The sequence below is a fragment of the Psammomys obesus genome, unplaced genomic scaffold, assembly GCF_907164565.1.
Source record: "Psammomys obesus unplaced genomic scaffold, mPsaObe1.curated_primary_1811, whole genome shotgun sequence".
Classification (NCBI taxonomy): domain Eukaryota; kingdom Metazoa; phylum Chordata; class Mammalia; order Rodentia; family Muridae; genus Psammomys; species Psammomys obesus.
The window spans coordinates 13,542,250-13,560,393 of NW_026592510.1; the positions used below are offsets into that span (position 1 = coordinate 13,542,250).

General features: G+C 40.1%; 1 protein-coding gene across 1 annotated transcript in view; it reads left to right on the top strand.

The window, feature by feature from the left end:
- Positions 1 to 18,144, top strand: part of Cfap95 (cilia and flagella associated protein 95) — a 97,745-nt gene that overhangs the window by 40,945 nt on the left and 38,656 nt on the right. Inside the window, exons 3-4 of the mRNA XM_055614014.1 lie at positions 11,208 to 11,326; positions 12,641 to 12,709. Of these exons, the coding sequence (XP_055469989.1) occupies positions 11,208 to 11,326; positions 12,641 to 12,709 (188 nt within the window). The remainder of the gene's footprint in view (positions 1 to 11,207; positions 11,327 to 12,640; positions 12,710 to 18,144) is intronic.

An 18,144-nucleotide genomic window follows, 5' to 3' on the forward strand; every position in this document is an offset into this window, starting at 1 on the left:
TTCTGAGTTAACCCAGATGTGGAAACAGTGCTAGGGTCTCCAAGGACAGCACAACTGTTGAGAAACAAGAATGACCTTTCTGGCGATAATTTTTTATTTTTGCAGGTGGAGAAGGTTGTATTTTTGAAAAATATTTTAAACTTCTTATTTTAATTAAAAATATTTAATTCATTATATTTTGATCATTGTTCCCCCTCCTGACACTTGCCAGATACTCCTCATCTCTCTTCCCATCCAACTCTATGCATATGTGCAAGCTCTCTTTCTCAAAAACAAACAAGTAAACAAACCCACAAAAAATAAAAATAAAAAGTATAATAAGAAAAAACAAAGCTTAAGCAAATAAACCCTACAAAACACACACAAAAAAAAACAAAAATCAATACAAACAGGCAAAAGACCAATAAGAAAGTAGAATGCCAAAACACAGAAAAATGAAAAAGTCTATAAAAATGCCATTGTGTTTATTTTGCATTGGCCCACTACTCGTGGATGTGAGACCTGCCTTGAACTATGGTCAATATACCTAGTGAAACTATTGGAGAAATCTAGTTTTGTTTTTGTTTTTGTTTTTTTTTTTTGTTTTGTTTTGTTTTTTTTTTTTTTGCCAGTAACTATCAGTTATAGATATAGTTAGAAGTGGAGCTCTGTGTCCATTCCTTCTCCTCACCTCCTTTTCCTCCCCCTTCCTCCTCCTCTTCTCTTCCTTCTCAACTGGGATCCTGTCTGGCTTGAACCTGTTCATGTGTTGGGCATGCTGCCACAGTCTCTTTGTGTTCATATATAAATCAGTCCTACTGTGTCTAGAAGACACTGTTTACTTGCAGTCATCCATGACCTCTGACTCTTACACTCTTTCCACTTTCTCTTCTTTGTGAATCCCTGAGCCTTAAGGGGGAGGAGTTTGGTGAAAAAAAATCCTATTTATGACTGAGTGATTCAAAGTCTCTTACTGTCTGCTCGATGTCCAGTTGTGGATCTCTGTGTTAATTCTAACTTACTACAATTAGCTTCTCTGATGTGGGTTGAGCAAGGCATTGGTCTATGATTTTAGAAGTATATTATTAGGAATCATTTTATTACTATGTTTCTTTAGCACAATAATGCTGGTAGATTTTCTCTTAGGCCCATGACCTATCTAGTCTCAGGTTCTCGGTCCCTTTAGCAGTGTGGGTTTCATCTCATGGAGTGGGCCTTAAATCCAGTACAGTGGTTGTTTACTATCAGAACAATTGTGCCCCTATTATACCAGCACGTCTTGCAGGTGGGTCAGTTGTAGGTCTTAGGGTTTGTAGCTGAGTTGATGATTACCTTTTTTTCTCCAGTAGAGTACAGAGTAACTTCCAGTACCATGAGTACTAGTCAGTATGAGTGAAGCTTTTAGTTAAAAACCAGCGTGATTTCTCTGTGTTCAATGACATAAATGTGTTTAGCAATAGGGCCTTACTATCAGGTTGTGGAGATTAACCTTGTAATTGCCTGTGATGTTTGGGGTTTTCATGGGGACTCTTAACAACACATTCCTGGGACAGAAAGTTTTACTTGGTGGAATAAGATGCCTGGTTGGTACATTGTCTTTCCTATTATTTGGTGACTCCATTTAAATTCCTTTCATATATTTTTGTGCCCAAATCACGAGACCCCAAAAGACTACCACCAGGAGTCGAGTCCACTGCAAAACACATGAGGATCTTTTTATTACAAGCTACAGCTTGGGCTCACATCTCCTCACCACTGAAGCTGTGAGAGCCGAGAGCCTCGTGCTCGGGTTAATTAGGTGATTTAAAGATTCTGGTCCCTCCCAGTGCACCCAAAGTAGGGGGACTCCTTCCTGGCAAGCATCTGTTGGTCAAAACACAAAAGGGGATATCACATTTTTAATTGATTGGCTATAGGAAGGCCCCCAAACCATTAATGGTCTGGCTTCCCTTCCTAGGGCCATGGGCCGGTTTCCTAGCAACTGTATCTCTAGTGGGCAGGAGAAGAATACAGTAAGACAAGTTCTTCCCCTCAGAGCATTAAGGCTAGTTCTTCCCTGAAGGTGGCTGGATCATATCTCCACTTGGTTGGCCTTAGTTAAGGCTTGTGCTTTAAACTTTAAAATAATAGTAACTGACTTTTAATCCTTTGGTCTCTCATTCCCCCCTTCCTATGATCATTTGAAGACTCAATCTTAGATCTTCCAAGAATACAACCCCTGGTATTCCACAGATTTACCTTCCCACAATGGGATCTGAGTACCATTACTGTATTGCTCCCAAGCATTCCTTCAGGAAAGCCATCAAGCAGTGAAAATACAGGCCCAAAGGTAAAAATAAAAATTAACAGGGGTCCCATAAGGGTGGATATAAGGGTAGTAAACCAAGGAGAACTATCATACCAGGATTTAAACCATCCTCTGGAATTTTTTCTCCCTAGGGTCTCTCCAGGCTTTTTGTTCAATGGCTGCAATACTAGTTCCTACTCCAGCTAAGCAGGTTCCCAAGATAATAGCTAATGTCAGGGAGCCCCTTTTGACAGCATTTCAGCCTGCTAGGTGGGATTTTGGGCTGAGGGACTCATCTTCTGAAATTGCTTCAGTTCTGATAATAGGACTGTTGGCATCAGGGGCTAGGAAGAATGAAATATCAGTCAAAGGCTGGGCAATAGAGCAGTCCTCAGAAGCATCTGGTTAGTTGACCCAACTGAAGAGAGAGGGAGCAATCATGTCAGCTTCCATCATGTCCAGATTTCAGCTTGCAATCCATAGCTGATCCCCGAATAATTTGTCAGTCTAATGAAAATCTGCTGAGACAAATTCAGACTAGAGACAGAGTTAAAATTTGTGTAATAATTAGGGAAAGTGAGGAATCCCAAGACCAAGGGAAAAACTCATCAACTTAATATCAAAACTCTGTACTTCTGAAATCTTTCTATCCAGCTATTTACCATAAGACACAGGCAACTAACATGAAGCCTGTGAGCAAGGCAAACCTGTTTGCCTTTCTAAATAAAAGATCTCATACCTAGTAGTTCTAACTAGCTAATGAATAGACCAATGAGCTAACAGTGGATCTAATTGTCTCTTCTTTAGCTGAAAAGTTACCATAAGCTTAGCCTACCCATCAATGTGATCAGAGACCTTAGAAAGGATAAATTATAAGCTAAATAAATGTGCCAATCCATGTACCAATCAAAATGACAGAGATGACTAGTTAGTCCATCACGTAGGCAGTGTCCCTGATTCCTGTGGTCTCATGGCATCATGAATAGAGGTGGTCCAGCCATCAGGCACAGAAGATGAGAAACTTCTTCTGTAGAAAAAGGAACAAGAGAGATTGACATCACCTTGCCTTCAGCAATGTGAAACATTAACTCTCCAGATGCTCACAGCTTTGTCCACAGTTTAAGCTGGTCCCTAGCAGTGGGCCAGTTAGGGCAGTCTTCCCAGAGGTGAACATACCACAATCCAGTGTCACTGTCATCTGTCATTGTGCCCAAATCTTCTCAGAGACCTTGGGAGAGCTACTGCCAGGATTTTGGGACTCTGTCATAATAAGCTTACACATGTTAAAATGCCATATTCATCAGATCTCTGACAAGCTTGAGGACCAGCATATCTGAGTTACTCTTTGTCTATCTTTATCATCTGCTCTAAACTGCATACCATAAAACAGAATGCTATAATCACTAATTATGGTATATTCCATAGAGGCATATTTTAGGACTATATTTCAAGTAGATCTACATAGGCAAACTTCACAATTACCCATTCTAGTCTTAACCTAAAAACAAGCAAAACACTAGGTAAAGCTCAACATTGTAACCAACTGCAGTTATTAGCTTAACTTTAAATATCTTTCCGAACTAAAATCAAAGTAAAACTTTTAATTGGATACAGTTCGTAGAGGGGTTAACAAGTCTTGCTGATCCTAATACTTTGCATTAAAACTAAATAGCAAAAAGCTTTAAGGACAAAAGTTGCACTCAGCACTAAACAGGGAACTGAACACAGCTGGTAGCTCTCAACAAAGATAGCAGTAAAATCACAGCTCCACCCCCCCTCTATTCCTGGTACAACATGGCAACTAGCCTAGTGTTGCAATTGCCTGTGGCCAGTAATATAAAACAGCCATTAGGTGTCAATGATGGTTTAAAAATTCCCATCAAAATCCTTTCCATCCTGACATCATACTGCCAGAGCCCAGCGTGTGTTTATGCCATGATTCATTTTTTATAGGCAAAGCAAAAACAAGTCACATCAATACAAAAAGAAGTTCATTGAACTGCCAAACTTTTCTTTTAAACTACTTCCCTGTAGCAGATATGGTCCAATGTCACACAAACAAGCTTCAAGGAACTTGGAACAAGTTTTAAAGAATTAGGTGAAACTTCTTTTCTCTGTCTCAAGGTGAAGGCCAGGGTAAAAACATTTTTTTTTTATAAGGCAGCTTAACAAACAAGCAGCTTTCCACATGATACACCGTAAAAATTTCAATTTTCTCAATTGGTTCAAACTGTATGGTGTGGTTTTATTTGCTAAAATTAATAAAATAAATACTAAAGTCTTTTATCCTCCCCCAAAGGATTGAGAATCTGTTCCAAGTTCTTTGTTAGACTGTCCAAATTAATTTTTTTAAAATGCCTGATAAACTTTAAAACGTTTCATAGCCTTAAGCATTGAAACATTCTCTAAAACCTGTTTCTGCGATATCAAAATAAAGTACCTTCTTTAGGAGTGAAGTCACAAAGCATAACCATAATTTTAAAAGTCAAAATCAAGTTACCAGTGCAAATAATCCAATCTCTAAAACCAATACCAATTTAAAATGAGACTTGTCTTAGTCTGAAAGGAAACAAATTCTAAGAGGTTCTGTAATCTTTTTTTTCCTGACCCACACCACGTGGCAATCTCAGATGGCAGAGTAACATCACATGGTATATCAAGCCACATTGCTGCTATTTAAAACCATTTGTGATTCTTTAGATCTTATAAACACATAGACACACATATATGTTCTAAACAAGAGTTTGAATTTAACCTTTAAGCATAGCCAATAACTCTTAATCTACAACCAAGACATATAGAGATCTTACATTAACCACATAAGATCAGTCAAAAACAAACATATAATGGTCATACATACATTTAAACAGACAAAACTGTTCTTACTCGATTCAGCTGTAATTTCAAGCACGCACTTTTCTCACTCAGTGGCGGCTACCAGCTGACCAGGACCTTTCCTCATATCAACTGAAAGACTGTGAGCTCTAGTCCTAACTTCCTTAAAATGAGTCAGAACCAAGTCAAGGGGTTTGGAGGTAGTCAAAAGGTTTTGGAAGTAATTTATCCTGTACCATCAGTCAGTCTTCTTGTCAAAAAGAAACCAAAGAAGTGAAACGGACAATCTTTACAGACAGCAAGTCACGCAAAACCACAGACAGTAAGTCACACACAGAGAAATGAATCTATAGCCTCTGGCAAAAATGAAATCAAACACCTGGCTTGTACCTCCTGGGACCAAAACTGATTCCTCTGAGGCAGGCACAACATCCACCCCGAAGAGGCTAAAACTAATGATGGGATTCCACATCCACCAAAACTGACAGGTGGCATTCCTCATCCACCCCAGGGCCAGGGACGGCTCCTCTTGACCCCCATGGCTATGACTCTCAAGTGAGTCCACTTAGTCATGTCTCGCCGCTCCTATAGATACAGAACAGAAATCAGAAAGTAGATGCAAACAAATACTGCACAGAGACACTGAGACAAAAAACACTCACCAGCTGGCCAAGAGCAGTCCTGGACAATTTCATTCATGTCTCCACCCTCACATTCCTTCCCCCCTCACATTCTCTCCCAACCCAGAGCACCCACCAGTCTGCTGCTGGTGGAAGCGAGGAAATGGTAATATTGCCAGGTGGAGGAGTTCGGAGAAACAGGGAAGGGTAAGAGGAAGACTGTCCCATAGCATCTGTCAGCCCAAGTCACCACAGTCGGACAGACAAACACAGATTCTGCCAGGCAAGCGGTTAAGAACCCCAAATCAGTACGTTCGTGGCACTTCCTGTCTCTGTGGGAGCAGCCTACTCTCTAGGCCTATCAAACAGATATGAACCCCATGTCCCTCACAGTGCTATTGGGGAGCCCTCTCCCCACCGGGATCTGAGACATCTCTCAGAGGCCCCAGTGCCAGCTGGTCAATGGTGTGCTACAACTCGACCACCCTCTGACCACCCACTGTATTCCCTATTGAGATCTCAAAATACACAGAATGACAGAACAGAGACACAGAACTTGGCCAAGACAAAAGCGCTTACCCAGGGGTTCTGATTCTCCGGCTCGGGGGTCCTGGGAGGTCTCAGGGATCCCGGAGAAGCCCCCAAGTATGTTTTCCCCTCCTTTTTTGATTTGTTGTCCTGAGATTATTTATTCCTTGTGTTCTCTTGCATGTCCTTAACTTCTTTAGGCTAAAGTTTTTCTTCTGCAGAGACGGATTTGTAGCTAGATTTTGCTTAAATTTGTTTTTATTATGGGATGTTTCTTTTTCCCCAGCTAATTTGATTGACAGTTTTGTTGGACATAGTAGTCTCAGTTGGCATCTGCAGTCTCTCAAGTTTATAGAGAATTTGTCCAGGCTTCTGGTGTTCAGTTTCTGTTGAAAAGTCAGGAGTTATTCTAGTGTGCCTACCTTTGTGTGCAACTAGTCTTTTTCATTTTGACAATATCCTTTCTATGTTTTGAACATTTAGTATTTTGGTTATTATATGTTATAGGGATTTTTAAAATCTTGTCTACTTGTTGTTTACTTGTATCTTGACAGAACTTTCTTTAGATTGGAGAAATTTTCTTGCATGATTTTTAAAATTTTTCTATGCCTTTGACCTAAGTTTCTTCTCTTTATTTTATCCCTACTATTTATAGTTTTGATCTTTTTTTTCTAGTGTGGTAGTTTGAATAGTTACGTCCCACAGAGACTCATGTGTGTGAATGTTTGACCCAGGGGGAGTGGCACTATTAGGAGGCGTGGCCTTGTTGGCATAGGTGTGGCTTTGTTGGAGGAAGTGTGTCACTGAGGAGGTGTGCTTTGAGGTCTCATATATGCTCAAACTCCATCCAGTGTGGTACACAGTCTCCTTCTGTTGCCTGAGGATCAAGATGTAGAACTCTCAGCTCCTCCAGCACCATGTCTGCCTGCATGTGGTCATGCTTCCCACCATGATGATAATGTACTAAACCTCTGAAACTGTAAGCCAGGCCCAAGGACTGTTTTCTTAATAAGAGTTGCAATGGTCATGTTTTCTCTTCACAGCAATAGAAACCCTAGCTAATATATCCAATGTCTCAGATTTTGGTGCCTGGATTTTTTTTAACTTTTTTTTTTGACTGAGATATCTATTTCTTCTACCTTTTCTCTAGGACTTGAAATTCTCTCAATGTGTTAATGAGGCTTATTTCTGTTTTTTGTTTGTTTGTTGGTTGGTTGCTTTGACATACTAAGTTTTTAATTTTCATTTTTATTTCAGTTTGTGTTTTTTTTTAGTAAATCTATTTCTTTATTAAATATACTTTCATGTCTTGAAATGTCTTCATTCAATAGGTATATTTTCATGATCTTCACTGAGGCATTTAGTCATATTTTGTTTGAAGGCTTTGAACATGTTTGTAATTGTTATTTCAAAGTACTTGTCTTGTGTTTCAGCTAAATTGCTTTTCTCAGCCTATTTCAATAGGGTTTCTGTGTTCTTGAAGAGGCATATTCTTTTGGTTGTTTATGTTTGTCCTTTTGTGCTGGGATTTAAGCTTCTGGAGTTGATGGTGTTTGGGGTGTTTCTTGATGTAGGTATCTGTTGTGGATGTAAACATAGCTTCGTTTTGATCCCAGGTGTAGAATGTGGGACTGATTCAGATTGTCCATATCATCAAACTATTTGCCTGGTGCAGGCTCTGAGAGGGACTCCTTGCCAGCTGTAGATAGTTTAAATCTGAGGACTCTAAAGGAAAAAAAAGCGAGGACCCGGAGAGAGAAAGGAACTCTGAGAAAGAGGGGCTCCAAGGAAGAAGAAGAAGGAGGCTGCTGGTATTTCCCCCGTGCTGCTACTGATTGCTGTTGATATAATTTGAAGAGAAGTTGAAGATATCCTGACAAGAGGATTGGGCTTGTCCCAAGGAACCCAATGATCCTAACCAGAAGTAGCTAAAGAGAACTCTGCCCCCTCTCCCCACTAACTTTCCTTCTCTCTCCTACCCAGTGTTGGGGTAGAATGCTGGAAGGGATTGGAATGGAGAAAGGAGGAAGAGGCATAAGAAATGTCAATAAAATAGATTTAAAAAATAGCACTATAGGTATCTAGTCTTGTCTTTGTTGGGTAGATGTTCTTTGGTTTCTGTGGCTCATTATGAACCCTAGTCAAATGTGATGGCAGTGCAGTATCTGGTAGAGAGTGTTTCTTCAGGTCTTTAAGTGACACAAAGGAATGGAAATGGGGTAGCAGTCAAGGCTGAGAGGGGCATCAAGAAAGAGCTCATAGGACCCTGGGTCCACAGTAAGAGGGAGTCCCAGGCAATGGAGGAGGAGAGAAGGAGCTCCTGGAGGCTGCAGCAGGATGAAAAAGAAGTCTGGAAATACAAGAATGAAGGAACCAGTGCTTTTTAAATAGAAGACATTTTACAGTGTCTTATTATTTGTTATTATGATGATGATAATGATGATATTTTGGCAATGATGCAAAAAACTTCATCCTTGATTCAAAGTACCATTTGACAGGCTTAAATAAGACATTTCTTGTTAGTGACCAAAGAGCTAATATCTTTATTTCATTTGTGAAGTGACATGCTCCTCAATTAGACTATGACTGGCATTTGGGCAATAACTAGATATCAATGTTTTGGTCTCTTATTCACTCAGATTATTAGAAAATAAACAAGGTGAAATTGAAAAGAGCTGGCCAAAGGTATTTATTTGGAGGATGGATGAATCATGTGGAAAGGGAGTGAAGGCAGGTCATCTAAAAGGGTAAACTGAGGGTTAAGGCCTTGAGAATATCACCCAGGGAACATAAGTGCTCCCTTCAGGTTGGGGTTTCACTCATACTTGTCAAAAGACCACAGGACCCACATGAGACCTAAGCTGTCCATCTGCTTCAACTTTGTAGGGGACCTAGGTCCAGTTCATGCATGGCCCTTGGTTGATGCTTCAGTTTCAGCAAACCCCTCTGGGCCCTAGTTAGTTGGCTCTACTTATGGAGCTCCTACCACTTCCAGGTCCTTTTCTCTTTCCTCTCACCCTTCCACAAGACTCCCTGTGCATTGCCCAATGTTTGGATGTGTTTTGAGGTACTGCTTGGTGAAGCCTCTCAGAGCCTTTAGTAAGGGATGCAGGGATTCCACCTGATAGTGACTCACTTGCCAGCTTTTGGATCACTTGACCCTGGCAGGACTGCCTTGCCAGGCCACAGAGGAAGAGGACATGCTCAGTCCTGATGAGCTGGGTAGATGGGAAAAGGAATTCCCCTTCTCTGAGGAACAGGGGGGAGAAGGGAGGGAGGCCTCGAGGGTGAGACTGGGAGGTGAGGGAGGGATGAGGCTACAACCACAATGAAAAGTGGACAAAAAATTAAATAAAATAAACAAAATCCCCACAGGACAGAACATTCCAGAAACAGTCTGTGGCTTCAGAGGGAAAACTTGACTTGGGAAGTATATGCACTTCCTTTAGAGGAGTCAGAGGAGTGTGCTTTCCCAGGCCCTATAGGAACCAAGAAGAATTACCAGTGGAGGAGCTTCTGAAAGGAGCCTAGCCAAAGGATGTAAGCCACACTGAGCAGGATGCTGGCGTCCCTCACATATGTAATGTATAAGAAAGTCATAAGAGCACCTTTCCAGTCTCTCTAACCTGTTACACAGATTTTATACCTATTGGACTTTCTTAAATGCAGCACACATAGAGAGTTTATTCTGCAAACTTAAAAATAGGGATCTTAAAAAAAATGATTCTCAAGAAAATAGGAAGTATTAATGAGATTCTGAAATGACCTCTCTGTAAACATTTGAGTTTTAAAAAATAACATCACTTGGCCTAAGCCAGGCTTTATTATGCAAATCAAATAGAAATTTTAGTGATTACCCTGTGAGTTTGTGCTGTGTTAATTTAGATACCTCATGCTCTAAATTTGCAATCTCCAGTTCGTGATATATATGTATGTATGTATATATGTTATGTACCAAAAAAAACCCTTTAAACATATGGAAGTGCTTTTATGAATTATGCTTTGTGTTAGGTTCTAACTGATTTTCACATTAAGATGGTGTAGGATTAGATTTGGCTACAAGCACCCAAACCCAGAAATCAACAGAGGCTATTCATGGAAGGTTTTATTTTATTTTATTTTATTATCTCTGGGAGACAGTAGACTAAAATTAGTACAGAAGTTTCACGGATGGTCTCAAGAGACCTATTCCTTGTAGCTTTCTGCTCTGCTATGCCTTGAGAATGATCCAGAATGGTTGCGGGATACTAATCACAATGCTCCCCATCTGTGTGGCAAGATCCTGGGATGCTGTGTTGTATACCTTGTCTAAGTGTGAAGGGTGGCTGGGAAATGAAGTCCATAACTCCATGAGTCCAGCTGAAATGTAAGACTCTATTGCTAAGAAGAAGAAAAGGAAGAAGAAGAAAAGGAAGAAGAAGGAAAAGCGGCAGCAGCAGCAGCAGCAAAATCTAAAATTAGTTGGCATATATACCTCTCTTACACGGAGGCTTTGAGTAGACTGTGGCCAGACAGTTGCTTTATCTCTCTGTTACTGTATTCTAACTCTGATATAGACCCTTAAAACTTTCTATATCTGGAAACACCTTTGCTTGATATAGCCTTCAGAGGTTTGGGAACTTAATTTTTGAAATTTCACACCATCAAAAAAAATACCAATCTGAAAGGGTTAATAACAACAAAAAACAAACAGGAAACTAGGAGGAGTCAGTACCTAGTTGAATGAGCACTTTCCATTTTACGGGAGAAACTAATTTTTATTTTCCAACAACACAAGAATTACTATTTCTAGATACTTATGATGAAATAGTCAGAGGTTATGAGGTATTTTTCATGTTTTAAATGTCATCTGGAGTCAGTAATTAAAATCATAATATGCCTTAGTAGGAAAATATTTTAGTGGCTGACCTTGTTGGTGATTAATTAATTTTTCTTGTATGTGGCTTCTATTTCTCCAGTGCTGGATATCAGAAACAAATGAACAGATGTCGCAAGTTCTTTTAAACAAAGACTTTGTGAAAAAGAAGAAAAAGACCTTGGTAAATGAGAATACAGAATGCCTGGGGATTTTGGAAAGGTATTTATTGTTTTTTTTTCTTTTGCTTGTAGACCTCATACAATCCAGGATTGAGGCTGGATAGTCACAGGAATGAGGCTAAAGTAGCCCCAGCCATGTGCCAAGCCTGGGTCACAGGCGTCTCTGCTTTCTGCTTATTCTCTAGCCTATTTACAGAAGGATTCTTCACCCTTTATCACTCACTAATCAAGGTTTGACTTATTCAAGGTTCAGCTAGAACTCACACTCTCTTTAGGTGGTTCTACTCAGGGCTTCTACGCTCTCGGTTTGAACTTAGCTTCTACAATTTACTTGTGAAAGTTATCTGGCCTCTATGATCCTGTTGGCACATTTGTAAAATGAGAATTATTTAAATGCTTGCTTCAGGGACTTGTTCTGAAGTTTAGAAGAAACGAAGTTTGAAATGTGCCTAGAAAGACCACATGATGGTCAGAATTAGCTGTCACCAACTGGGATTGGATCTGCTGTTCTTGCAGTCTGAGTATTTTAAGTTTGTTCCACAGGGGACTGCAGGTATTTCTTTGTGTGTATTTCTCCAAAAAGAGACACAACAGAGTCCTTGAGGGTAGGACCTATGTGTTGGCATGCCTACTGCCCTATACCAGGCAGAATGCTCCTCCAGAGAAGTATAGAGAAAAGACTTTGCTTTATATTGTAATGATTGGAAAAAATGCTGCCAAAGTAACGACAGAATATACTAATACTTCCTCACTGGTTTATTTTAGTTTTCAGAGTATATAAACATTACAAACTTCAATCTTTTTTTTCTAAAGGTCATTTTCCCAAATTATTTCTGAATGATTTTGAAATGTCAAATATGGCAGTCTGATTGAGAGACCAAAAGATAAATTAGCACCTATTAAGACCTAAAGTAGGTACCGTAAAGAAGTTTAGTAATGCCCTGAGGGGAAGAGCCACCTCACTCACTGCATTCTTTCCCCACCCACTAGAAATACAGTTGCTAGGAAACTGGACCATCCCCCTAGGGAGGGACACCTGGTCATTAATGGTCTGGGAACCTTCCTATAGCCAATCGATTCAAAATGTAGCATTTTGACCAATAGATGCTTGCCAGGCAGGAATCGCCCCTGCCTTGGGCATGCTGGGATGGACCAGAATCTATATATCACCCAACTAATCTGGGCGCAACGCTCAGCTCCCACCGCTGAAGCGGTGGGGCTGTGTAGGCCCAAGCTGCAGCTTGTAATTTACAATAAAAAGAACCTCATGTATTTACAGCGGAGTCTGTTTATTTCTGGTCTTTTGGGGTTCGTGAACTGGGCAGAACATGATATATTTCTGTCTTGCTTACAGGGACCCTGAATTGCCTCCCACAGGCTTTCGGGATATTTTTATGGGATCCCTACCAGATGAGAGAAAGCCGTAAGTTGTCCCTAAACTGCTGCTGATTGAACAAAATGCTGATTCAATGGCTTTGTTTACTAGAGTAAGGAATGTTCTGAGGTCAGCCACATGCCATTTACATGACTTGAAAGTCTTGGACTTTCCTTTAACAACAGACTTTTGTTCATAAAGAGAACAATTAGCAATTAGCAATATTGACGATAGTAAAAATAATGACCACAACAAATGAAACAGTACTGATTTGTGAATTCTCCTACTCTCTAACATTTAATTTCGATCTTAAAAAGATGGCAGGATGGCACATGCTTGTATTGCCAGCACTTGTGACGCTGAGTTTAGGGTGTTGTGAATTCCAGGCCAGCTTGGCTTACATAGTGAGAACTTTCTCCAAAACAGGCATCCACTGGAAAAAAAAATAGCAATACTTTGTGAAGCTGATGAAATCATCTGGGGCATGAGCAGATAACCTGAGTCACCTGAGCACATACTTCTAGCTGAGGTCAAAAGAAAAAAGAAAGAGACGGTGGTTGCTGTTGTGGCTCTCACACTGTAAGCATGTGTCCTTTATGCAGATAGCTAAGTTCTGTGCTTTGCTAACTTTCACGCCTTTTGTTAGTCCCATTAAAAACACTGCCTTAAATGCAGAGCTGGAGTGATGTCTTGTTTTTGAGTGTAGGAACTGTGGCATGCCTTTTGCGGGGAAGGCAACCCAGGCATTAAGGAAGCTTCATTCAGGCAAGAATTATAGAGTAGTTGGTGGTTAAAGTCAATATCCCTGAACCATAAATACATTCTAAATAAGGTGTCTCTAAGCAGAGACACACAAAATAAGGTTGATTAGTCTGTCAAGTGTGACCAGAGGCTTATAGGTGCATCATTCGCACCTGTAATCCTAGCAGCTGTGAGGCAGAGGCAGGAGGATTGCATGTTTGCTGCCATCTGGGATACACAGTAAGGCTCTGTCTCTAACACAAACAAAAGAAGAACAAACCAAAACCAAAAACCAGGCTTATAGGACTCTAATGTCACATTTGTCCTTGTGATGGTTCAGTATTTGCTAGTTTAGCATTTGTGGCCATGTCCTAGAGCATGGCAGTGAACAAAGAGAATCGACTGTACAGCAAGACATGGGTTTTTTTGTTTTGTTTTGTTTTTTTATAAATGGGTAAAGAAGTATATTTGAGGTTATTGAGAATTGTCATTGCAAAAACAATTCTGACCCACTCATCTCTCTAAAGAAGACACACCATTTGTAATGTATAAATGCACAGAAATGTATTCACGAGCATAAGAATCATATGGCTGAATATTATGGGACTCACATGGTAACTGATACTGGCCTTCTGACCACTCTGTTGGATGCTTTCCTCTATAAACTCGCCTGACGTCAGAAGCATTTCGTGATTTTTTTTTTCCACCTTCTCTGTTCTCTGTCCTATAAATCCTTTATTTGGAGATGGGGTTGCTTGCCTCCACCCTCTGATTTTCTTGACTTTTTTTCTCTCTTGTTTTGTAATGTCTACCTTCCTTTCATTTGAATTCCCCTTTTGTTACCTGAGTTCACACCCACAGGAAATTTTCTTCTGCATCTAGAATAATAATAACTTTTTTCTTGATTTTCTTTATCATGTACATGTTCTGTTTGCTTAGAGATGCCTCAAAGATGGTCATTTACGGTCATGAGGCTTTCTGACATGCTGCTTCGCTGGAGGGATCTACACAGGTCATTCACTGAAAGCAGCATCATGGGCAGGCTCCTAGTGGAGGCTGCCCATCTTTCAGCTGGTGTGTGACAGGCCTTTGTCCTTGAAGGCAAGGGTGATCTTTCTGGGATACCAATATTAAATATACACTGTGGAGTCACCAGATTGTGCTGTTGACCAAGGACTTTTGCCTTTACCCTTTCCAGTGAGTGTGTCTCTTGCTGTGGAGGGGTGGGGCTCGGAGGGAGGAAGGGGCTCAGACTTTACTGCTAAGTAGATATTTCCTCCCAACTCCTGCTGATTTAGTATTAACTTTTCTAAACCAGGGATCAACTATTCCTCTCTCTTGAGCTCCCAAAGGTTGTTTCTCCTGTCTCTTCTGCACTCTGTGTTCTTACGGGCTCTAAGTTCTAAAAGAGTCTAATAATAAATAGTTTAAAAAATTTTGAAACTATAATAACATTTCCCCCTTCCCTTTCTCCTCTCCAAACTGTTCCATATACCCTTCCTTGCTTTCTTTCTAATTCATGCCCCCCTTTTGTTCTTAATTGCTGTTACATATGTGTGTGTGCATATGTATAATCCTAAATAAATAAATACAATCTGAAGTTTTAATGGAGTCTTTGAAGAAGCAGGATCGATACACATGTTCAAGTTTAATTCTGAAGCTGCTGTCAGTCTCTGCTGATAGATCATCTTCTGACGACCTTCTTACCCTGTCTCCCCCATTCCCATGACCTGGTTAAGTCCTTCCTTATGGATGTCCATAGCACCGTGCACCAATTTTGTCGAAACATCAGTCATCTTTTTGTATCAAGACTTGGATTCCTCTCTTTCTTGCTACATTCTATGCTCCAAAGGGCAAGGCTGCCATGGCTCCACTGTGCATTCTGGGATGTGAAGAGTCTGATATGATGTAGCAGTTACATCCCCAACAAATTACTTATTTCTGTGGTTGCACAGCAAATTATAAGGGAAGAGAAATGCCAAATTTTTATTTGATTTAGGGATTCAAGGCCTATAGATGCAAATATTTTCAAATCTATTTTAGTAAATGCTTTATAAGACAAGTCTTTTAGAAATAAACACTTACTAGTTTGAATTTGAAGAATTACTTGTTTGTGTAACTGGATTTGTGGGTATGAGTAAGGAAATATATATGTGAGCAACTTCAGCCCTCTTCAACTACTTCCATATGTAATTCTTCCTTTCAGTGAATGTATATTAATTACAGGATGCCACACATCCAGGATTCTGTGGCAGTTTGAAATCTACTCTCTTGAATATTAAAAAACTCTTTTGCTGTTTGCTAGCAGTACAGCTGTTGAAGTTAAATGTCAACTTTAAAAGGCAATGAATAAGAATGAGTTTGCTCAATGGACCAAAATAATGTTCTTCAGCTTATAAAAGGAAAGCTGTATTCATAATGTAAATTTAAACTTCATGTTACCTCTTAGGGGGAAAAAATTAGAATGTAGGTTTAGCCTTACTATTTAGGATCCATTGTTACCTTAATTTCTAGATAACGCCATTTATGTTATAATGGTGTCGGTCTGTCTGCTTCATTTTCTCATAGCTCAAGCCATGGCTGCAACATCACTTTGAACCAATAGGAAGAAAACACTACTTATTTATAAACTGGTAGCAGATACCTTAGTGAAACACTGGATATAAGAACTATACTATTTCCTACCACTACCTTAACACTGCCGATTTTAACTAGGGAAAGAGGCGCTATGAGTAGTATCTTTCTCACATACTATGGGCTGAGGAAAATGGGGGAAATTGTCATAGAGAAATGTGGTGGCTAGTCTTGATTTGTCAGTTTGATGGCATCTGTAATCAACTAAAACAAACTGTTGGTCGCTTCTGTGAGAGCTTCTTGATCGGATTACTCAAAGTAGGAAGACCCATCCTGAAATGTGAGTAGCACAGAGGCTGCCCTTCACTGATGTGTGAGAACCAATTTCTTTGGGGTCCCATTATGGACCAAACTCCAGCAACTCTCTAGGAATTCTCCCGGCCTTCAGCTACATGTTGGGTCCACTGGGACATGCAGCCACATGTATTGAGCAAATAACTACCTGATTCTTCCCCTCTCCAGTGTGAGACAGCCATTGTTGAACTATCCAGATCACATCCTGTAAAACAATCTACTAGCCCTCCCCCTTTAATAAACATATTCTTTCTGTCAGTTCTGTTCCCTTGGAGGACCCTGAGTAATACAAGAAAACTGTTAGAGGGAGACTAAAATTGACAATAAAGACATAAACTTGAAATTTGTAGACTCAGAGGCTGAATTATCTAATGTTTCCTTTGCGATCAGTTTCCCAAGGCATTGACCATGGCCAGTGCTAGGAGGGCTGAAAATCACAGGTGCTCAAAGATCCCTTGGATACCAACAGTGCTTTCTTGCTTTTGGTCTTTGAGAAACTATCTGGAATATAGGTTACATTTACTCCATGTAAACAGGCAGGGTAAAGACAATGGTGGGAGGCAATTTTCCTTAAACTAGGGAAGAAAATGAGAGCATTTGTCTACTGAATATAACTCATTTAAGTTTTTTTCTTTGCCCTCCTGCCTTATTTCTAAGCCTCGAAAGTAAGTTTAACTTAATTTGGAAATTGTGGAGAACTAACTTCCTTGTAAGTAGGTCCTTGTCTATCTGACTATCTAATATAAACTCATTTTATGTGAAGGTCTTATTTATCAGAAGATTACACGCACATTCATACACAACTATGTGTGATCCTGTGATAAGTGTCCGTAGAAGAACTCAGGGCTTCCCACCTGCTGTCTCTACCTTCCTTCCTTCCTTGCTTGCTTCTTTCCTTCCTTCCTTCCATCTTTCCTTCCTTGCTTCTTTCCTTTTTGAATAGAGAACATTCAGTTGTGGCATGAGGTATTTGTGGAGTGGGAAGTAAGTCCTCAGTAGCTGCATTAGTTGTGAGAAATCCAGAACTGAGCACCCATTGCTGGGTGGGGAAATTCCCAAGGAAGACTTTGCACAAGGTCAGCCCTGAGTCCGTACCAGATTGTCATTGTTATCAAATTTCATTGCCTCTTATGACAGTGATCGACGCATATTCATTGAAATTTTGTAATAAATGTCTCTTCTTTCCAGAATCTAGATGAAAAAATTAACAGTGCCCTGGTCACTGGGTAGCTTTTGACACTGAATGGCCTCTCAGAAAAAGTACAGTATGAAAAAATAGGAAACCTGGGACCTACTTCCGGGTCTGCTCAGAGCCTTCTAGGTGACCTTGCTCTTAGCTAATAATCCTCTTTTGCTTTCATCTGGAACATGAAAGGTTTGAAGCAAATGATCTGTAAAATCCTTTTCCTGTGCTAATTTGATGGCTGTAAGGAGAAAGGTATCTAAATAGGCAAACTAAATGAGACTAAAAGGTAGTGGAGGCAGACAAGCGTCCATGTTAGCAGAGAGCTCCTCTCCACGTGTGTGAAGTGGTCTGTCTCTTCACAGTAGTGGCCGTAGTTGTAATGCTTGCAGTTCATTCCTCTCACGGGGCAGCTATTGTCTCTAAAACGTGTTTCAGAGGAAACAGGGACTGTGTGTAAATCATGGGAATGTTTTTGCTCTTTGTCTTTTTCCTTCTGAAGTTGGAAGCAAGGCATTTGTTTTCTTTTCTACTGACTGTGTGATGGCTTGTCTCTCGGTGAAATACCATCTAGTTGCTGACCATATTTTGAGAAGGAAAACATTGTAAAAAAAAAAAAATCCCTGTGAGG